The sequence below is a fragment of the Chelonia mydas genome, chromosome 11 (assembly GCF_015237465.2).
Source record: "Chelonia mydas isolate rCheMyd1 chromosome 11, rCheMyd1.pri.v2, whole genome shotgun sequence".
NCBI lineage: Eukaryota > Metazoa > Chordata > Testudines > Cheloniidae > Chelonia > Chelonia mydas.
This window is the reverse complement of record NC_051251.2, coordinates 37684641-37708046: the sequence shown is the minus strand read 5'-3', so window position 1 is coordinate 37708046 and position 23406 is coordinate 37684641. Positions and strand designations below refer to the sequence as shown.

Genomic DNA, 23406 nt, shown 5'->3' with positions numbered 1-23406 from the left:
GGTAGCCTATCTCCCCTTGTTTTTTTCCTACAAACCCCCCCCAAGACTTTCTGGTTAAACTTGGATTTATGCTGGAAATGGCCCGCCTTGATTGCTGTGCACATTGTAAGGAGAGTGGTCAGTGTGGATGAGCTATTGCCAGCAGGAGAGTGAGTTTGTGTGTGTGGTTTTTGGAGGGGGGTGTGTGTGTGGGGGGGGGGTGAGAAAACCTGGATTAGTGCTGGAAATGACCCACCTTGATTATCATGCGCATTATAAAGAGAGGTTTCAAAGAGGGATGGGGTATTACCAGCAGGAGAGTGAGTTTGTATGTGTGTGTGGGGGGGGGGGGGGGGGGAAGGGTGAGAAAACCTGGATTTGTGCTGGAAATGGCCCTACTTGATGATCACTTTAGATAAGCTGTTACCAGCAGGAGAGTGGGGTGGGAGGAAGTTTTGTTTCATGGTCTCTGTGTGTATATAATGTCTTCTGCAGTTTCCACGATATGCTATGCATCCGATGAAGTGAGCTGTAGCTCACGAAAGCTCATGCTCAAATAAACTGGTTAGTCTCTAAGGTGCCACAAGTACTCCTTTTCTTTCTACAAAGATGCACTCGCATCTGGAAAAGTCATGGGATGAGTGCCTAGAAAACAGAGACTTAATTGCCATGCAGTCATCTTTACATTCTGATTGATAGGACTGGCTTCACCTTTAGTGATGCTCATTGCACAAATGTTACACAAGCCCATGAATCTTTCAACCTTCCCTGGACCTCACTCTCTGTGTGTGCAGCAAGGAGCTCTTTCTAGTACCCTGGCCCAGGAGTTCTCTAACTTTTCCTCCTACTGTAGGCCATATGTCTTTATGGCGAGACTGATTAAAGGAACACCTCTCATCTGCAAGCACACAGACCATCTCTTCTCCCATTCATGTTTGCATAACATTCCTGTAGCAATCACAACCCTTTTTTCATGTTCATCTGTAACATAATAGGTTTTTTGTTCCTTAAAAAAAAAAATTAATTTAATTGTTTCTGTTCGCTCTTCAATTTATTTTCTTCATCTATTCTGGAGGACTGCATTTACTCCGTCTATTCCCCTGCATTATGTCCACAATCTGTTGTCCCTTTGTTTTGATTTACCAAGGGAAAAATCACATGTATATTTACCTGAACAGATGAAGACAAATAACTGTCACGCTGCCTCAGATTTGATTTTTAAGAAAATCAGCATGTGCCTTAGCCCTCAAGATTTCAAGCAAACTAAAAAAGAAACAGTAATAAGAGATTTCTATAGCAGGTTTCATGAAAAAGCAGTGCCCTCAGGGTAGCGTGAGAATAAAACTTAACAGGCCAGAACACCAGGAAATCTACCAAGAAACACCAGACAGCCAAGCCTTACTCATTCATTTTAAAGTATCCAAGTAATTGAGCATAAGTAACTGATTTGAGGAATGGGCATTAAATACTTCCAAATATCATTTCTGCAGTATCTTGTATTGAAAATATTTCATAGCCTGTAGCCACAAATTTTCATCATGTTTTGAAGGGTTGATTCTAGAAGATCTTTCATGTGAGTAACTTTGTTTACATAAATTGATCCATTACTTTCAATCCCTAAATCCCTTAGAGATTCTACACCAAATTCATTCTGGAATCTAACAAAATATTCTGTATTTGCACCTTTTTCAGAATTCACTGACCCTGACTTCTTGGGTCTCAAGGAGTCAAAGTGCAAAACATTAGTCTGACTTGCCAAATATTGGCGAGACAAGGTGGGTGAGGTAATATCTTTCATCGGACCAGAGACAAGCTTTTGAGCCCCATAGAGTTCTTCTTCAGATACTTGGTCAGATTCTGTCTTCAGTCCACAACTCGAATGTTGTCAGTGAAGTGGAATTAAAGAAGCCGCATAGGTATAAATGAAGACAGAATGTGGCCTTACAGAATAAATTACAGTATTAGAAGGCTCTCCATCAACAGTCTTCAAGTCTGTCAGCTCAGTGAGTTTGTCAGTGATTCAGGTTTAGAATAGGCAAGCAACAGACTTTTAACAATCTTCCACTGTCAGTCACTTTGTTATTCTGGATATACATGCAATGTTATCTCCATATACCACAAACTGTTCTGTCAGTCAAAAAAATCTATTCTCTGTGGCGGTATGAATGGAGATCCTTGTTATACTGGTATTTTGATAGACAGCTGTACAAATGCAGCTTTCAGCAGGCATTATCTTCAGCTCAGTTGGTTTACAACTTTCAGCTCTTAATCATGAAACAAAAAATGAAAATTCAGAAACAGAAATATCTATACCTCTATTGTAAACTCCCAATTCAGCTTATAAAATAGTTACATCAGAAGAAAATACTCACATCTTAGTTTTCTCTAAAGAGCATGAAAGCATATTACTGTAAGATATATTAACATGGGATAGTCAAAAACTCAGAAGGAAACAAATATTAAACATTGTGGGAAACTACTCTGCTATGTAATACACAGGTCCCCAATAGAAGTTGTGCCCTGTATCTTTGCACAGATTTAGGCAAATCAAAAAAGTTGGAAAATTGTTTTTTTGGGTCAAATGAAACAATGTAATGTTTCAATTTCAGGCACTTTTAATACCAGCAAAGAAAATAAAGGGCTGGATTCACAAGAGGGGGAGTAATGCCCCTCTTATGCCCAACAACTCAGTGGTAAGGGCACTCCCTTAAGATGTAGGAGACATCTTCACACTGGAGTAAGGATTGAACTCAGGTCAAATCCTCACACTGGAGTAAGGATCTGATCTCAGGTCACTTCCCTCCCAGTGGGCTGTTAGCTATTCTGGGGCGTTTCTTTCTCTTACTCCTCCTGTTAAAGCTATTCCACTTTGTATAAAATACTTAGAGAGTCACTGGGCCCGCAAAAAAGGAGTGACTCCATATCCCTGTGGTTAGGCCACTCACCAGGATGTGGGGAGCCCAGATTCCAGTGCCTGTTCCAATGAATATTTAATGATTTATACAAAGTGGAACAGCTCCAACAGAAGAGAACAAGATCCATCCCAGAATACCAAACGGCTCCTTTTGATAATTCCATGCCCATCTACAGGCCTTTACACTCACAGCACCAAGGGGGGCGGGTGATTTCAGTCAGAGCGGAGGGTGTACAGCATGCCACAGAAAATGCATAAACCTCTTGAAAAATTGATCACAAGCCAGTGCAAAGACACACAGATATTGAGAAATACAGCTAGTACTGTCTGTTCAGCTCTCCCCTTGTAGCATGATAAACTGTTACATTTCAGCCTGAGCAGACTTCCTCAACCTAATTTTAAACCAGTGTTCACATTAACTAGAATTTAAGAAAGGATTATTTAATTTCCATATCATAAAGCAATGATGAGTGCACACAAACCACAAGGGAAAAATCCATCTAGTTAATTTATTATAACATTGCTTAATATGCAGTGATAACATTAAGAGATAGTGTCTTCACAGGATCTACACAGGAGTTAATTAAACTTATTAACAGTATTTACTATTGCATCACCTAAGCAGAAAGATTCAATGAATTAGGAATTCTAAATAATCCAATTTGGAGAGAAGGCAGGAATTCATAAGAAATATGAACACTGTTACAGTACAACCTGAATACAGTTCAGTATATTAGCATGACCAAAGGTACAGTATAGACATAATTCAACCCCTAAACTAACAAAGCACATGTAGCATCCATAATTGCAGGAGAGAGAGTCAGGACACGCCTGTAGAGAATATAAAGGTGATTCTTTTATACCGGCTGTTGGACATCAACAGACCTTATGTACTTCTCTCTTCAGCTCTAGCTCTCCCACTAACTAAAGGCAGTATGTACTCCCTAGTGTATTACAATATATAGCTTAGACACAGGGTATCTTGAAGTCCAAGTCTGGACTATGCAGTAAGGCAAACGGCTGCTGACTTCACTACAAACCATCCTTACAGCAAAATGGTTCCTATTACATTTTATGGTGGGTGGGGGTCAGACCCAGCCTCCTGAAAATCCTTGTTCCTGTCCCTGCCTTTATCTGTTTAGTTCAGGTTGAAGAGTTCTCAGTGGTTGTCCACCCTGTTGTCCAGGCTGCCATTTCACAAGCTAGCTTTCGCAATAGCAAAGCTGAGGACAGAATAATGGAGTTCTCATCCCACTCGAATAAATATCCACTGAATATACTAAAGTAAACCCTCTGTAACACATCTAAACGTCATCTCCACTATCCTAACCACTCCTCCCCAGACATGCAGGGAAAACATTTGGAGTTCTGAATGTGCAGTGTGCTTTGCCAGTGGCTGTTACTTAAGGTTTGAGCTTTAAGAAATAAAACAGCGGGCCAGATTCTCAGCTGGGCACATCTGAGAGGGATGGAAATGGGCCACAAGGGAGCCAGTTGAGGCTTGCTGATTTCCAGGCCAATTTTATGCTAGCTGCCATGCAATTAGAGCAGCCAAAGTGCCATACGCTATACCTCCCTCACCCTTCATTGACATACTAGGGAGTAATAACGGGGTGAAGGAGCAGCTTTTCCAGCTCTCTGTGCACCAGGGTCTCCCCTGCTTCAGAGATCCGGTGGCTTTCTGCTCCCTCTATACTGCTACAGCGGTGCAATAAGGAGCAGAGCAAGTGACAGAATCTAGTCCAATATTCTTACTGTTCAAACCAGACACAGGTGGTAGCTGGTCAAATGGTACGAACATTTCCCCATGCCAATATTTCCAGCCATTGCCAGAGATTATTTTTCAACCCTACACAGAGCGGACAGCAGGAACTGGGAAACACCCATTTGGAGCATCCCAGCGTGCAATGTGCTCAGGCTTCTGTGAGTTATTCTGTCCTGCCAGCCAGAATGTGCCATGGGCCTTTGGTTTATCCGCTGCACCATGCCCTCCTTCTCCTCCACCATGCTCTCCCTCAGGGCGGGAAAGCCTTAGTCTACAAACTGTCACATCATCAAACAAGGCAACAAAGGTGAAATCCCTTATCACACCATCATCTCTCTCTCTTTGCACAGAAAGCCTTTATCAGGCATATCAGCTCTTGGCAATGAACAAGATGCTAAGAGAACTAATTGCACAAGATGTGGGAATATACCTTATATCAATGCTCTTCTGTTCTGGCAATGAAATAGCTGAAGAGGAGAGAAAACAAATCTGACTCAATCTACCTTGATATCAGGCAACAGAAATGGATGCTTGCAGAGCTATTTTTGTTGATACCTCTGGGAAAACGCTCAAACCTGACGCAGATTCTCTCACTCAGTGTGAGAAAGATGACAAAATGTGGTTTTTCAATGCAGGGCCTCTGAAAGTAATACAAAGAATTCTCCCTTTCAAAGAATGCTACTCACCTCCCTCATACTTGCATTTGGTATTTGCCAATTAATTTATAAGACCCATTCCTTTCTATTTCATGTGTCCTGTGTGTTTCAGTTTTTTGTTCTTTTTATCTGGCATGGAAACTTTCTCATTTAAAAATCAACATAAAATCCAGCTTAGAGAAACAATAACATTTTACCACTGTACTAGAGGCACACAGACGTTCTAGGACAATTACTGAAGTTTTACTATTTATTATTTGTACTGCAGTAGAACACAGGAGCCCCAGTCGAGGACCAAGACCCCATTGTGCTAGGCACTGTACAAAGACAAAGACAGCTCCTGCCCCAAAGTGCTTATGGTAAAAGATCATTTACTAGAGCCCACAAGAATCCTGCGGTCAGAAGCACTGCCAAATATTCTCAAGAACCCTTACAAAATTTGTTTGATCCAACACTTATCTCATAGCTTTACACAGCGAGTGAAATTTACAGAGTAAGTACCCCGTGCTGCTGCTATTGAAGTCAATGACAAAACTCTCTAACTTCAATAAAGCAATGTCAGCACCTAGTTCCTTCTGTTTTGTTGTGCTTGTGCTCCTGCATAATTTGCTGTTTTCTTAATGCTGAGAATTAAGATACAATTCTACAGGTACTTTGCCAAATATAATATGTTGATTATAAAAAAATGTGGAAATAAATTGGAGACTTTTAAAAGACATTGGTGAACTTGGCAACTTTGCTAAATCCGCAGAGTCCTTCAGCGCTTAGGCATCTTTGGAATGCAGCATTGGACAATGTGGTTTTGCAGTGACGGTGCGTGTGTGCAGAGTGCTTAGATGCTGTACTGTTCTGTTTCTATGCCACGTTCCCTAACAGAATCTGCATCATTTCCCCTTAGGAGATTAAAAAAACAGAAAAATTTCAATTACATTACATGTTTACAATGATGTGAAAACACACATAGCTTTGCAGTAGAGAAGGCAAATCCTATATCAAGTCCATACATGCAAGGCACGGTAGGAACAGTGCCTGAATCCTCCTCAAGAATCAGTAAAATCCCACGAGAAGGATCATGCAGTATATTGGAATAGCCATAACTTCATGTATGAATTATAACAGGTCTGTACAATAGAAAGCATAGGTCCTCCCCCACCATCCCCAAGATCACATCTGAACTATAACCTGTCACTGACAGCATGTCTACACTGGAGCTGGAGGTGTAATTTCTAGCATGGGTAGACATGCCCATGCTAGCTTTGATCAAGCCATCAAGCTAAAAATACCAGTGTAGCAGCAGCTGCATGGGCAATGCAATAGGTTAGCCTCCCCAAGTACAATCCTGTCTGAGATTCCAGGTTAATACTTGGGATACCTAACCTGTCCTACTACCCATACAGCTGCAACCACACTGCTATTTTTAGAATGTTAGCTAAATCAGAGCTAGTGCAGGTGTGTCTACCCAAGCTGGAAATTTCACCTCCAGCTCTAATGTAGACATGCCTTTAGATACTGGAGTGATAAAAGTGCTTCCTGTACTCCACCTAGGGTTGCCAACTTTCTACTAGCACAAAACCAAACACGCTTCCTCCGCCACACCCCTCCTCCAAGGCCCCGCCCCTTCTGTGAGGCCCCACCCCTGCTCACTTCATCCCTCCTCCCTCTGTCACTCACTCTCCCCACCCTCACTCACTCATTTTCACTGGGCTGGCTTAGGGGGCTGGAGTGTGGGAGGGGGTGAGGGCTCCAGCTGGGGGTGCGGGCTCTGGGGTGGGGCCAGAAATGAGGAGGTCAGAGTGTGGGAATGGGCATCAGATTTGGACAGAGGGTTGGGGTGCGGGAGGGTGTGAGGGCTCTGGATGGGGGGTGCAGACTCTGGGGTGGGGTCAGAGGGGTTTGGGTTGCAAGAGGGTGCTCTGGTCTGGAATCGAGGGGTTCAGAGGGTGGGAGGGGAATCTGGCCTGGCGCAGGGGGTTGGGGCGCAGGGCGGGGAGTGAGGGGTCCAACTGGGGGTGCGGGCTCTGGGACGGGGCTGGAGATGAGGGGTTTGCGGTGAAGGCATCATTTCTCAAGCACACTATTGCATAACTTTTTAAAGTATATATAATTGTCACTATGGAGCTGTGAACTGAAGGCACATTGGGCCATCTTCTGCTCTGTTACACCTGTGCAACCTCATTGACTTCACACTTTAATGATCTACCTGCAAAGATCTACTACACGAGGGATGACTACTCTGGGGCTGCAGGGTTTAAGTTCTTATTATTTCGGTCTTACCGATTGTCCCTCCTGAGCACTTGCATTCTTTAATTTTGTGCAGCACTTGGCTATGACCCTCATAGAGGTTATGTAGAAATGGAAAGAAAAATAAGACCGACAAGTGAGGTAGATAGGATTGTGTGGATTTGTAAGAAACTTGGGGTGGAGGGTATTTAACCAAAATCTTATAGTGTGAGTAAGGGTCAGATCCTGTTCTCCATTGACTTTAATGACCCAGACAAGCCCTAAAATGCTCATTTTTTTTCTAAAATACTGGGACTTTTACTCAAAAGTTTTAGTTTTGTTCTTCATTATGAACTATTCAGCCCTGATAGACCGACTAGTCGACTTACAGTAATGGGTCTCTTGCAAAGCTGGGTCTTCTCCCTTACTCCTCTTGGGTATAACTCCAGGCTGGGACCGAGGGTTCGGAGGACGGGAGGGAGATCAGGGCTGGGGCGGGGGCAAGGGGTTAGGGCCTGGGAGGGGGTCGGGGTGTAGGCTCCCGGCGGTGCTTATCTCAAGCAGATCCCAGAAGCAGTGGCATGTCCCACCTCCAGCTCCTACGTGGAGGCACAGCCAGGTGGCTCTGCGTGCTTCCCCATCCGCAGGCGCTGGCCCCACAGGTCCCATTGGCTGCAGTTCCCAGCCAGTCAGAGCTGTGGGCGCAGCGTTTGAAACACCCTAGCTGCCCCTATGCGTAGAAACCAGAGGGGGGACATGCCGGCTGCTTTCCAGGAGCCTGCCAGCCCCACTGCACAGCGCCGCCAACCGGACAGTCAATGGCCCAGTCAGTGGTACTGACGAGAACCGCCAGGATCCCTTTTCGACCAGGTGTTCCAGTTGAAAACTGGACACCTGGTCACCTTAGCTCCACCCAGTCCCCTCTCTTAGTTTGCTTCAGCCATTCCTGCCTCCAGGCCTTCTTACACACTACTCCCTATGCTTGGAAAGGCCTCCCAATCAATGGTTGACAAGCACCCTCCCTGTCTCTCTTCAAATCACTCTTAGTCCCTCCTCCCCTAACCTGGGAGGTCTAAGCACACACACCATCAAATACAATGTCACTATCTGTTCCTTGTGTTCATTGCACCACACCTGTGCATGCTATTAGGGTGCAATAATCTCTTCTGGGCCGTAGTTCCATGTGTATTTTAGTGCTATAGAATAAAATGTAAATCTAACTCTGCTATGTGAACAATAAAGAACCATCACAGTATGTGACATGCTGATTACACTCAGTGCTGACAACATACCAAATTGGGTCCATTTTTCCTGTTCCGTATCTCAGGAACCTATCTGCCACACCTTCGGCATTGTGACACATAATTTAACTGCAGTCTCCCTCTCTTTGGCCTCTATGACTTTCACTTCAGCTCCCCTACAATCTATTCAAAGCGTAGTGGCTAACTCCTCTTCAGCTATGTCCACACTTCAAAGGTAAGTAATTATTACGGTGGTGCATGTCCACACTACCCTCCTTGGGTTGGTCGTGCACATCCTCACCAGGAATGCTTTCGCCAACCTAAGAGGGGCAGTGTGGGGAGCCCAGTCTCTCAGCTCTGCTAGCAGCTCCCTGCCAGGAGCCTGGCTGCCCCCCTCTCTGCCCGGGGCTTCTCACCTCCCCGTTCCCTGCCAGGAGTTGGGAAGCACTGTCAATGTCAAGGCTCAGGGGGGAGCAGGCAGGGAGTGCCGCCCTGCCTTCCCACCTCAGCTTCCAGCCGGGAGCGGGGTCCAGCCACCCAGGCTTCTCGCCCTGGCTCCCAGCCACCCAGCAATCCAGGGGCAGCTGGCCTCTAGCTGCCTGGCCAACAGCTGATGTATTTAATGAAGTGTCTGCACAGACATTGAGTCACCCTAACCACACTGACATAAGCCTTATGCCTCTCATGGAGGTGGAGTTATTATGTCGGTGTAGTAAGGCCTTACATCAATGGGAGGAAGGCTGTAGTGGAGACACTGACATAATTAGGTTGATGTCAGCTGCCTTATGTTGACCTAACCATGTAGTGTACACCAGCCCTTCTTCACTTCCTGCTAAGGGCACGTCACTCCTACCCTTGAGCCATTTCACTGCCTGAGGCTCCTTCCACATCCCAATGGAATGCCTCATCCTCAGATGTAAGGCTCTTTCCCAATCTGCTCCTGTCAACATCTCAGAACTTGTTTTCCTTGTGAACACTGTTCACTCTCAAATTCCCTTTGTTTCCTTTCTTGGCTCCACACCTATGACTCCACACTCTCAGGCCTAGATTCCTGGAAGAGGCTACTCTCCTTCAGTGCATCAGGGTAACTTGTTCCCCTTCTTCAAATCCTAGTCGGTGTGTTGAGTTATTAGTTTGCCACAACCTTTCACGATGGAGCATGGTAGTGACACTCACACATCCAGTCACTCCTACACTTCTAAAGCAGAAGCCGTAGCAGCTAATGAACCAGAAAATGACAACTTAAATGGTCACAACCCAAAATGCTCCACGTGCAGAATACTGACTTAAGTTTGCACAGGAACATACAAACTGCCATACTGGATCAGGCCAGATGCTGATTTAATCTAGCACCCTCTTTCTAACAGTGTCCAGTGTGTTGCAGAGGAAGATGCAAGAAACTCCACAGTAGACAGATGTGGTGTAATCTGCCCCATAATCTTAATCCCTAAAAATTACAAATTGGTTTGTGCAATGAAACCCAAGGTTTCATCTCCCTTCCAACATTATCGTTAACTAGTTCTTGAGTATTTGCTCTCCACACAATATTAAGAATATAAGAAGTAACATGGACACTTCTGGGTTCTGAAAAAACTGTGTATATTAACTATGCATAAACCCAACACTGAATATTCTTTTTATCCATATCAACATCCAATCCCTTTTTGCATCTTGTTAAGTTATCGGCCTCAATAATAGCAAGTAACAATGATTTTCCCAATCTAATTATGGCTTATGTGACAAAGCATTTCCTTTTAATCCATTTTGAATTTTTCACCTCGGTTTCATTGAATGTCCCGCTGTTGTTGTGGAATGAAAGGGCTAGTCCTTTGTATTTTATTGTTTTTCCCCCCCTCGCACTAATGGTGTTTGTTAGTAAATCTGAATCAACTGATATCTCAAACAATTCATAGAGTTCAAGGCCACAAGAAACCATTAAATCACCATGTCCTCTGGTTTGATCCTTTCTCCTTAGATAAGGCAGGCTTGGATGAATGTAATATAATTGATTTCAGGATATGTGAAAAGCTAAAAGAATGAGAGACAGAACAGGAGGAAAGAAGAGGGGACAGAAAGCAACACAAAGAGGGGAAAAGAAATAGGACAGCATTTTACATGCCTTTGTGGTGCAGGCAATTAAATATCCCCACTGACAGACTGAGGATTGGATGTCATGAGAATGTGACAACTTTCAACACTCACAAGTGAAAACAAAGTTTCTTAAATAGCAGCAAGGCCAGCTGTCCTTCCTCTTGGGGAGAAAGTCCCTTAACCTAGTCTGCTTCTTTTGAATTGAGGTCGAGGAAGCTGAGATGAGTCAAGATGAGCAGCACTGCTGGCAGGTCGGGGGATGAGCTCCGAGGGGGGTATGTGGGGGGGCAGGGAAGATGATTCTTCTTTTTTTCAGTCTCTTTTTAAGAACGCCAAAAGGGGTAAAAGTTAGCTGGATATTTTATCCTCGTTATTTTGTCCACCAATTAAATCCATTTTCGTAAGGCCAACCTTGGCATGGGTAACTTTATGCCCACATTTTCTTGTTTACCAAGTATGGTCTCACCACAGTGCTTCACTTATAGCCATTGGCCATTTTTGTTTAAACTAATTCAATTTTTCTGTCTGGTTTTCTTGCACCTATTCATAATCTTTATTTATTTTGTCCTAATCCTGTAAAATTAGCACCATTTATTCCATCTAAATTAATACAGTACACCCCCTTTGAATAGGCAGGTTCCCTCCTTCACCGACAGCAAACAGACCTCAATTTACCTGTCCAAATGCCCCTCCTCATGGGGTTTGATTGTTTGTGAGTTATCAATACAACAAACCTCAGCCCAAACTTATTCCCTACATTTAGTTACTACCACCACTTCTGTCCAGAACCTCCTCTGCCTCATAAAAAAAGGTCTCTCACACCTTTTATAACCCAGTTACAGATAACTGGACCCACATGCCAGCTTGACTTGGCAGCAATAACTTCTTTACGCAACATTTTAGCACCTGAGCCTATGATGATCAAACAGAGGAGCCCGGCATTCCTACGTAGGGGCTTAGTCTGTCACTTCCTCTCTTCAGAGGCAGCTGTCCACTTTAGAGAGGCTCCAGGGTCAGCCATGGCTGCAGGAGTCTTTTGACAGGTGGTTCCAATGGAGTGAGGCCAGAACAGGGGTAGAGGCACACTGCTTCATACCAACTGCAGAACTTGTGGGCTGGACCCTCATCTTCTTCCATAGGGGAAGGATTGGAGGGAATATCCTCCTCCTCTCCAGAAAGAAAGGAGGAGGAAACTCCTTGAGGATCTTTCAGAGTTCCCTCCCCAGTACCTAGCTACTACACAGAGAGACTACAGTCTGCCCAGTGTTAACCAGTGCTGCATTTTAGCTAGGAGATGATTTTTCTGTCTCAGAAACTGAGATGTGGGCTCGTCTGACTAGTTAGAGCCAGAGTCAGAACTAAAAGGTCAGAGCTGGAATCAGAAGCTGGATAAGGGAGTGGAGCTGGAGCAAGGCTGGGAACAAGGCAGGTATAGAAGCAATCACAGATCTGGGCACATGCACTGAGCAGCCAGCTACCTCCTCCTGCTGCTGCTGGCCTTAAGAACACACCTCCTGGTTCCCTTCAGCCAATCAGGAGGATCTGCCAACAGGCAGTTCTGCTGTAACTCACCTGCATTCATTAGACAGCCTGGAGAGAGAGAGAGCGTGCTAGCTAGTCCCAGACTCAGCTGCTGGCCTTCATTCCTGACACTATGCACTGCAATCCCCTTTGGGGAGGCTCTAGCATCTCCCAGGTACACCTTCAAAGAATTCAGATCTAGCCTCAGAGCTAAATCCAGAGGAGAGATGTAAGCCGGGGGTGGTAGGCAGAGAGTACCTGCTCTTGGTTCTGAATTTGGCCATTAGCCTCCTGGATGCTGAAATAAGGCCCATCTCTTGCAGATGGGGGAAGGAAGAGCTCATTGTGAGGTTGGTCATGAAGTGAGATGTCTCAACAGGAGCCAATCAGGAAAGTGGAATAGAAGCAGAGTCCAGTAGGGATTCAGAAAGGGAAGGAGCAGCAGAGCCTGGATGCATAATCACTTCACCTGTAGCTTGTAGTCATTATGGTGGTGTCCATGATTACTCAGAGCCAAGAAGCAGACACAAGTCTACTTCATTCCATGTCCCAGTTCTAACAGCTCAGCACTGCTTAACATGGGCCTTTTGCATAGTATAACTGGTTCCAACTAGCTCTTACCAAAGCCTCTTAAAAGTACAGTTCCCCACAAATAAACTAAAACTAAAACTGCTCCACTTGCAATAATGGCCCAATTTCTCCCCCTATGTATGCACTCAGAATGCACAGTGACAGCCACTTATCCCACATCTAGCAACATTTTCTTTACAAATCACTTTCCCTTATTCTTTCTGCTTATGAAACACTAGTTAGTCTTCCACTGTGGTAGATGAAGTGTTTCAAAATTTATATTGATGAATCAGAGACTTATACAGATCTATAATGCCAGGTTCTGTTGCTTGCAAATCGAAGCTCACAGAATCGAACCGAATTGTAATGGAGTTGCTTCCTGTTACATCAGAGCAGACTAAGCAACCAGGCATAACAGGAGATGGGAGTTTTAAAGCAGCTCTGACTGGAGAGAGCATATCGGTCAGTTGGCACGCCGGCTTCCCAAGTCACAGTAACTTCAAACAGTAACTTCAAACAGTACCTTCAGCAACTTCAGAAAAACTGGGGAGTAAAGTTTAGGCAGCTTACTTTTGTAGCTCTTGTACTTGCTACAATGCTTAGGCTCCTGCAGTGTTTAAAGCCTGCAGTATAAGCCTTTGGAGGGTTGGCCGGACTTCAGAGTGCCCCTACAAGATTAGTTTGGAGGACCACAAATCCAACTCATTATGATCCATGCCATGAATATTTCTTGTTGTGTACTCTTAGGTCCTCATGCTGTGTTACCCAAAACAAGTTTGGGCCTGTAAGAACTGCAGCTATGCCACGTTCCTAAATGGGTCTTTTAACCCACTTTTTATGAGGACGTCTATGAAGCTACTATGATATATGGAGAATTGGGCCATTTTAGAAAAGTTGGCTTTTCAGCTGAATAAATTCCACGCACCCCAACATTCCCCCCACTCCCCAACACAGAGTCACATATTTTGGGTGCCTTGAGTGGGCCAGGGCTATTCAAAATTCAGGTCTGGGAGCTTAGTGCCTTCTGTTTTTCTGCTACTGCATTAATGTATCTCACACACATGAGTTCCGATGCCTTTTGTCGGGACTCCCACCTCCACATATCAGAGTTCTCAACATCCAAAGCAGCCGTCTCCTTTTTTCCCCAATTTAGGTTCTTGTATGTGGAATTATCCTGCTATTCAAGGAAAGTGGAGAGAACATCAGGTCACAAACTACCATAAAAATTCACATGAAGGGTCTGACAAAGTTCTTCTTACTGTAATATTTCACTTGGAAAAAATATATACAATTCAAAACAGTAAAGAAGGAGTAGCAACCATAATTTGCTTTCTTGAGGAGAGCGCTTGAGGATGGATAAATTCTGGCCATGCATGTTCCACCTAGGAGAGAGAGAGCCCCTTTTCCTTCTCCTGCATCCACAGTACACGTATGCACCCATTGGTACCCATCTTCTTTCAGAGACAGGTGAAAAGGCCCACTGATCTTCATTCTTTTACATTTCAATTTTTTCACTCTCACACTGTCATTTGTCCGCATGCCTTTGGCCATGGATATTCCAACTACTCCTTCCAGGCAGTACAAACCTCTCCAACAAAAAATGCATTTGCCTATCACACTTCAATGGGCACAAATCAAAGATTGGAATGACCTAGCTGATCACCGGTCCAGATAACACCAGGGGAACAACACACTCCCCTCATATGGAAGCTGTTCCATCCCTCTAATCATTTTTGTTGCTCTTCTCTTTACCTTTTCCAGTTCTAATATCTCTTTTTTGAGCTGGGGTGACCAGAACTGCATGCAGTATTCAAGGTGTGGACATACCCCTGGTTTATATAGAAAATGGGTTTTCCTCCTGTGACGTTCTCTGATTAAAATATGACCATATAGATCATTGTTGCAACCACTGTTCTATATTTGAAGCAAATATTGTACAAAGGTTGTCGAGGGAGGAGTTTATGAAAAGGTTCTGATTTGCTGGTTATGATTATGCTATCTGTATGCATGTATCATTTTTGTATGTGAAGTTATGAGCATTGGTTCTATACTTGGATTTCAAATGTCTGCTCCTGGGGGAATGCCCACAAAGTAATTAGCCAGCACATCTTGGAGGAACTATTCCAATTGAGTAGCCCATCGAAAGAACATTTAACTGACAATGGACCATGGGAGATGCCTATCTACACTTAATGAAATTTCCTGCTGTGACTAGGCAAAATGCCTGGACATGTGACTTGCCCATGTGACTCCAAACTCCATCTTGTTGTTAATTTTCCACAGTAAGAACAATGGGATGCCCTCCACAGGGCAAAAGCTATAAAAGGCCCTGGAAAGACCTCCATTTTGTCTTCAATCCTGCTTCTTACCTCTGTAGGAACTTTGCTACAAACTGAAGCTCTGAACAATGGACTGAATGACCCATCCAAACTGTGGATGTACTGCGGAGACTTGATTTAAACCAGCAGTTCATTCCGTCACTGCTACAAGCCTGAACCAAGAACCTTGCCATTACCATATGTAACTGATTCCTTTAACTAATTTTAACTCTCACCTTTCTTTCTTTCTTTCTCTCTCTTTCTTTCTTTCTTTCATTTTATGAATAAATCTTCAGATTTTAAATACTAAAGGATTGGAATCAGTGTGATTTTTGGGTAAGATCTAAGTTATATATTGACCTGGGTGTGTGGCTGGTCCTTTGGGATCAGAAGAACCTATTATTTGATGAGACTGGTTGTAAAGAACCACTCATCTCTGAATCCAGTGTTTGTGGTGATATAAAAACTGGAATGCCTGAGGAAACTGCCTTCATGTTTTCTTGTTACCCAGTGTGGTGAAACAGGAGTTTAATTTTGTGGCTGGTTTGGTATATCTTATAAAAGTTTTGGGTTGTGTTTTGGGTTGTGTTTGCCCTATTTCTCAGCAGTTGGTCCTGAATTTCACATTCTCAGTTATGACCCACTAAGGCACGGTTACACCTCCTCAGGGCATAGTTTCAAAAGAGCTGATTGGAAGTGAGTCATTTGCATTCCCCTTACCCCCAAGTACTTCCTAGTAAATCCACTTCATACATATTAGTCCCAAAAGCCCTCTGAAGTTCATAAGACCTTCCAGAGATTGCATTAACTAGAGAAGTTACATACACCCAATTCCCTAACAACACATACACAATTGCATTTTTAATACAATGGACCGCAAAGATATTAAACCTAATTCAGTAAAGTTCATTCAGAATAGTGCAGGAAATGATTAGTCTGTCACAGACTCTTCCAGGTTTCTTTGTATACCACGTACACACAAAACAGAGCACGAGGGTCTAATCCAGGGGTGGGCAAATTGTATGCAGGGCCAGGGCAGGGGATTGGGGTATGGGAGGGAGTGCGGAGTGTGGGAGGGGGTACGGAGTGCAGGAGGGAGCTCAGGGGGGGGGTTGGGTGCAGAAGGGGTGCAGGGTATGATAGGGGGCTCAGGGTAGGGAGTTGGGGTGCACGGGGTGCAGGGTGCAGCAGGGGGCTCAGGGCAGGGGGTTGGAGTGCACGGGGTTGCAGGGTGCAGCAGGGGGCTCAGGGCAGGGGGTTGGGGTGCACGGGGTTGCAGGGTGCAGCAGGGGGCTCAGGGCAGGGGGTTGGGGTGCAGGAGGGTTACAAGGTGCAGGCAGGGGGCTTAGGGCAGGGAGCTGGGGGGCAGGGTGCAGGAGGGGTTCGGGGACCGGACCGGCGCTGCTTACCTAAAGTGGCTCCAGGGTGGCAGCAGCGTGCACCGGGGCCAGGGCAGGCTCCCTGCCTGCCTGCCATGGCCCCATGCAGTGCCACTCCAGGAAGCAGCTGGCACCACATCCCTGCGCAGCCCCTAGGGGAGGGCAGGGGCACAGGGCTCCGAGTGCTGCCCTTGCTACACCTCCAGGTACCTCCCCTGAAGCGCCCATTGGCCGCGGTTCCCCGTTCCTGGCCAATGGGAGCTGTGGGGGGCAGTGCCTGGAGGCAATGGCAACGCAAAGAGCCCTCTGCGCCCCCCCCGCCCAGGGCCCCAGGAATGTGGTTCCAGCCACTTCTGAGAGTGGTGCGAGGCCTGCGGCACCAGGGGGGCCAGTCCCGTGGGCCGGATCCAAAGCCCTGAGGGGCCGGATCCGGCCCGCAGGCCACAGTTTGCCCACCCCTGGTCTAATCCAATTCATGTTGAAATCAAGGGAAGTAATTTGGAAGGCTCTTAGTGGAAGCTGGGTCAGACCTTCAAGTGAGGGAAAAGGAACAACAGAGAACAGCAGCAGTCCAGAAAGTCAGGATGGAAGAAGATCCCAAGCCTACTTAGCAGGTACAGCAATTCCCCATAAACTCTCTACCCTTAAATCACTGGACTCATTACGTTAGGAAAGGACCAATGTCCGTGGCTTTTCGCTCCAAAACAAATTCCCACAAAGCAACAAAAGAAGAGGCAGCATTAATTTTGCATGTTCACTTGGCTTCAGCTAATACAATCAGGTTTATTAAATGCTTAAGCATGCTGGAGAATTGCAAAAGAACTGAGGTTAACGCTATTGGATGCCCTTCACACTTACTGCACAAAACCTCAATGCTAACTCTCACGCACAAGTTGTAAATGATCGGCTTATTGATGACACAACAAATCTACCTGTCAATACCTAAAATAATTATCATTGGCCACTTTTTACTCCAAATTTGCTAATTGGGGTAATACTCCAGGTGCCCCAATGTAGATGGATATGCATTGAACCAGACAACAAATGAATGACTGATATTGGGAAGGGAGAGTCTACAGTGATTTGGCACACGATTCAAATGAAAGTCCAACAACTCTATCCCTATTAAATAGATGGGTCAAAAACTGGACATGCCACTTTGCAGCCTGGTTACCATTTGACGCTATAAATTGCATCATTTCTGATATCACTGACAATGCTAGCATGGTAAAAGATTCCTGGGCATTCTGAATGCTGGAAGAGTATATCCTCACACTACCTGTACATGTGTGGCCAATGTCTGCCCTCGGATAACACAGGCAACAGCCACTTGGAATCACATGCAGACAAAAACTGACCCATACTCAGTACTCTGCTGAGCCTCTATTCAACTGTTAATATTTACCACAGATGTCATCTTGCTCCTTTTGGAGCTGCATGTATTATTATTATTGCTATTAAATATTTATATTGCATGAGTTCGCCCAATGACTCTTGAATGAAACTGGCACTTAATTTTGTTGGAATAGATTAACGGTCTTGCTGTTACATTACATCATGGTCTCATTTTTGCACTTTTTACTGAGAATTTGTAAAAAAAAAATTAAGTCACTTCTCCCCCCAAAAAGAAGTTATCTCATTACTGCACTTTTTTCCCCAGCAGCATTGTCCATGCTTCAGACACCTTTTGCCCAACATAGCTCAAATTCAGCACCAATTACCCCCAGTGAAATCAATGGAACTGCATAAGCTGTAAGTCAATGATGAACCTGCCCCAAAATGAGTACTCTACAAGTATCTTTCTGTGTTGAATTCAGCTGCAAACACTTCAGTGCTTCCCTTCCACTTGCAGAATGAAGAGCCAAATTCCACTCCTAGTTACACTGGTTCAAGCCCAACAGTGCAAAAAAAGAGTAAAATTTGGCCCAAGTTATGGAACCATACATCAAAGTACCAAAAATACAATGTACAAACAGTAGCAAAGGTCTAGAAAGCTGTTAAGATCCCTGTCCTTTCCCAGGTGCTAAGGGGACAGTATACGAATTACAATCCCGGGGGAAAATTAACTGAAGTCATCAACAACAAAATGTGATTCTTCTGCAAATTAAAATGATTAAGATCACCAGCTTCTGCCATCAAAAAGATCCAGAATCTTACCCTGGTATTATTAAATATTAAAACAATGGATTTTAGCTGTAAATGTGAAGGAAACGCATTAAGAGCTCTGATGATTAAGGGCCTCTGTTTATCTAACAGGCAATTGCACTGGCACAATTTGTCATGTTTTATATGACCAACCATTCCAGCTCTCTGAGCTTAGATGGCCAATCTGTTTAACAGAAACACCTCCGGACTTTCACCCCTCATTCAGTCCTGGTCTCAATATAAATAAAAGGCTGCTATTAGTGTACCACATTTGTGTTTGTTTTCAGAATAAATGTCCAGATGAATCAACTATTATTTTTAAGAGCCAGATTCTGACCCATCCTGCAGAGGAGTGAATGATAAAGCAGAGTTGAGGAAACCCTAAATAGAGAAAGAATATAAAATACAGAAGAGAAACATGCAGCGACCATAAGGTCTGCTGAACAAGCAAAACCCTGCTGACACTGTAATATTTTAAAATCACCTAAGGATTCTCAGGAGCCTCTTTAACATTTTATTCTCAACTCCAGACTAGGTTTTTCTATTTCTGCTGACATCTGCTACCTAACAGCTTTCCCCCGGCTAACAGGATGCACAAGTGGATTCTTGAGCCAGCAATAATCTGACTGGAGGACCAGAAAAGGTGTCCTGGAAATTGTATGCCCAATATTTCTTTCCTGCTGCCACAGTGCTTCTCACATCTCCCGACCCAGAGGGAGTAAATCTTGCCTCAAACGTGTGATCTTCCATGTCTATAGAGCAAAATGTTACCTTGGTACCACTGGACTGGTTCTTGGAATGAATCAGAAGAAAGCAACAAAATAATATTCTCCCTTCACATTCATTATAAGGTAACGATCTATCACTTAGTTCCTTTTAAGAAAAAATTGCTCTAATATTTTAAGTAGATTTAATTTTCAAGGCTCTTTCAGTACAGATTAAGCATTAAAATGCTTAATACAGAATGGAAATGTAATTTAGATTCTAAAAACAATGGGGTTCTATCTAGCAAAGGTTCAATATCAGAAGATCTGGTTTTAAAGTGAACAGGCATCAGGAAAGATTTCCTGAAAGTAAACTCAAGTACATTGCGGAATAACCTCCCAAAGGAAGTGGTGGGGGCTTAAATTGCTCAGAGTTATTAAATCTGGATCAGAAAAAGTGCTACAAAATGACAGAACAGGAAACCATCCTGCACCGATAACAGGGATGGGCTAGATGACCCAATAGGTCTTTATGTCCGCCTCCCCATCTCTAGCTTCTTTCAAAATTATATTGCTTCAAAACTGTGATATAAAGATGAATATCTCATCTCATAGCTATAAATAATTTTTTCAAGTGATTTCACCCCAAAGAACCAGCCTGCCATGCCCATAACTTTGCATCATCAGTCTCGTTTCCCTTTCTGTGTTCTAGTATCTCTAAACTTCCCACAGTTTAATCTACATGCATTGTTTCAACAAGATTCTAAAGCAGGGGCAGGTAAACTTTTTGGCCTGAGGGCCGCATCGGGTTTCAGAAATTGTAGGGAGGGCTGGTTGGGGGGGCTGTGCCTCCCCAAACAGCCAGGCGTGGCCTGGCCCCTGCACCCTATCTGACCTCCCCTGCTTCTCGCCCCCGATGGCCCCCCCCCGGGCCTCCTGCCCCATCCAAACCCCCTGTTCCCTGATGGCCCCCCCGGGACCCCTGCCCTATCCATCACCCACCCCGCTCTCTATCCCCTGACCGTCCCCAGACCTCCCACCCCTAACTGCCCCCCGCAGCCCCATCCAACCCCCCTCTCCTTCCTGACTGCCCCCCCCTCCCCCAGGACCCCTGCCCCATCCAACCAGCCCTTCTCCCTGACCGCCCCCGGAACGCCTGCCCACATTCAATCCCCCTGTTCCCCGCCCACTGACTGCCCCAACCCCTATCCACACCCCCAGCTCCTTACCACACCCCCGAACTCTCCTGCCCCCTATCCAATGCCCCCTTCCCTGCTCCCTGCCCAGTCCCCGCGCTGCCTGGAGCACCAGTGGCTGGCAGCGCGGCTGCACCAGGACGGGCAGCCGTGCCACGCACCGCGCAGCACAGAGCTCCGGGTCAGGCTGGGCTCTGCAGCTGCGTGGCCCCAGGAGCTCGCAGCCCTGCTGCCCAGAGCGTTGCGCCAGAAGCGCAGTGAGCTGAGGCTGCGTGGGAGGGGGAACAGCAGGAGAGAGGCCGGGGCGAGCCTCCCAGGCCAGGGGCAAGCCTCCCGGGGCCGGGCAGAATGGTCCCACGGGCCGTAGTTTGCCCACCTCTGTTCTAAAGGATCCTTTCAGTCTATTCTTGCTCCTGTGCTCTTCAGGTGCCTATCTATCTGATTTCCTTTGAGAAAAGAAGATTCTCTCAGTTCAAGGATAAATTAATTCCTTCATTTTGGGGAGAAACATTGCAACCAGGGCATTTAAAGGAAGCACACAGTAAAATATGCAAGAAAGAACACAGCTCCTTACATGCTCTCACAGAACTTTGTAAGAGTGCTGGGCTTTTCCTGGTTGCGTCTTTGTCGAAACCAACGCTGAATACTGCGTACATCCCAGTCCAGCTGCTTGGAGAGGCCTTCCAGTCTCTTCTCATCTGGATGCTACACAACAAAAAAAGTGATCAAATGACTGCAGATGCATTTTAGCTTCATAACCGATATCATAATATTGTTTTAAATTTAGACCCCACACCCCCCCAAGTCTGGTCAGAAAGAACTCAATCCTACTGTACGACTAGGACTTACGGGCTCTACCCTAGCTCTCTGTCAGCCTCATTGACAACTGGAAGTAAGGAAAAGTGTCTTCATACAAACACCTGATGGTGGATGTATAATCAAATATAGTACTCTACTAAAAGGGGCTAAGGCAATGCAGCTACATAGAGAAGTTTTAAAAGTTATTGGGGAAAAGAGGAGGTTTCAAATCGACTTGGCAGAATTCAATTTTATATATATATCTAAATATCAGTTTGATGAGTAATATTAATATTTATTTTTAATCTTTTTTTTCATTTTTCGTCTCTTTACATTTTCACAGTTGCACAAAATTAAAGGTGAATCAGACAAGGGAGTGATCAGACAATTATTTAATGACAGTAGATGTTGAGATTCGAAAAGTTTTATAATCATTAAAAACACAAATTGTCAACACCACATCAGAATATACAAAATAAATATCCTTAAATCAAACTCTATTAGGTCCTCAGGCAGCATTTTCCTTACGTTTGATTAGTATCAATGGAAATATATTTCTTCAGCAGAGCGTGTGTTTGGTGAAATCAACATTTTCTGACATTTACAGGAAGAATCTAATCTTTCCACGCCTAGTTATAACTGAAACCTTTTCTGCAACCTCCTCTCTAGCACTCCCTGCCTACCAAATGCTATACACTCCTTGAGCAATGGGGCCTGCAAAACCTCTCACAGCATGAACCTTGTCTCTTTCATCCCTCTGTGTATGTGCAACTGATGTAACTGTTGACATGACCAAGGGGACTCTTCAACTGACACAGAGAAATACATTTTCCTGTACGTTAATATTCAAAAACTACACTTTCTATTTTTAAAGTGGCAACTTCAAAGGAAGTCACCTTAGCAACTGAGACAGACGTGCTCAGTAAAATTAGCTTTAAGTAGTCATTTTCAACAGCAGCAAACTGACTGTTACTACATTGGAGCAGAAGTTACTCTGCATACTGTAGCACATATAAGGCAAGGGAAAATTGAAATTCACTACATGGGAAACAAGGGAAGAGGATACATTTCAAATTGTCTGTTGATGCTCCATGTACGATATTCCACTCTAAGAACATTCCAATATCCCCCATCACATTTTAAAAAAATTATTCTGAGAATTCACTCTGTGCATCTGTTTTCCTGGGGATAAGATTTGCTCCTATAAGCCAATTTGATACAGTGGATGAAATGCAAGTGCTGCTATAGTTAAGACTGTGTGAAAGTTTCCACTATATAAACTCCTAAAATTCCATGGATTAATAAACCTGAAACAAAATCCTCTCCAGGTTGAAATTTGTTATCTGAGTCCCCAGAGAAGGGAACAAGAGAGAAAAGGGTATTTTTTCTCTAAAGCTTAATTTTAACCAGTCAGATCAGATATTTGTTTTCCTTTTTTAAAAAGTAATTTGGAGTCGAGACTCATAGGGCTTATTCAGGCACAGCATTCACTGTAGCTAATGAGAGTTTTGCCTGGGTACGACTGTAGCATCTGGCATGTAGCAAAAATGACCAACTTGCTGGCGGTGATTTATAAGTGTGGCTGGCCGAACAGCACTACCAGGATGGGGGGAGGGCCTGGAAATCAGCCCCCTGCTCCGTACAGTCATGGCACTAAGCCAGACATCACACAACTTGTGGTTCACACCACAACCACTGGACTAGTGAGCAAGAAAATGATGCTCCAGCACCTGCCAGAGGTTCATCAGCCTGTTCCTTGCCACAGTGTAAGTATCTACATTCCTTTGCAGCTCTAAGAGGGCTTCCCGTTCTCCAAAATATTCTCGCTGGAGCTAGTTCTACGCACCATCTAACATAACTCAGCAGGAATTAGACTAAATCTTAACACAGAAGTCCTGTATTTTTCTAC

The 23406-nt window shown here is 44.6% G+C and overlaps 1 protein-coding gene across 2 annotated transcripts in view; it reads right to left on the bottom strand.

Moving 5' to 3' along the window:
• The window catches only part of CERS6 (ceramide synthase 6), a 214792-nt gene that overhangs the window by 116527 nt on the left and 74859 nt on the right, over positions 1–23406 (bottom strand). For both annotated transcript variants that reach the window (XM_037912354.2, XM_007056603.4), the window contains exon 3: positions 21274–21404. In XM_037912354.2, coding sequence (XP_037768282.1) covers positions 21274–21404 — 131 coding nt within the window. The remainder of the gene's footprint in view (positions 1–21273; positions 21405–23406) is intronic.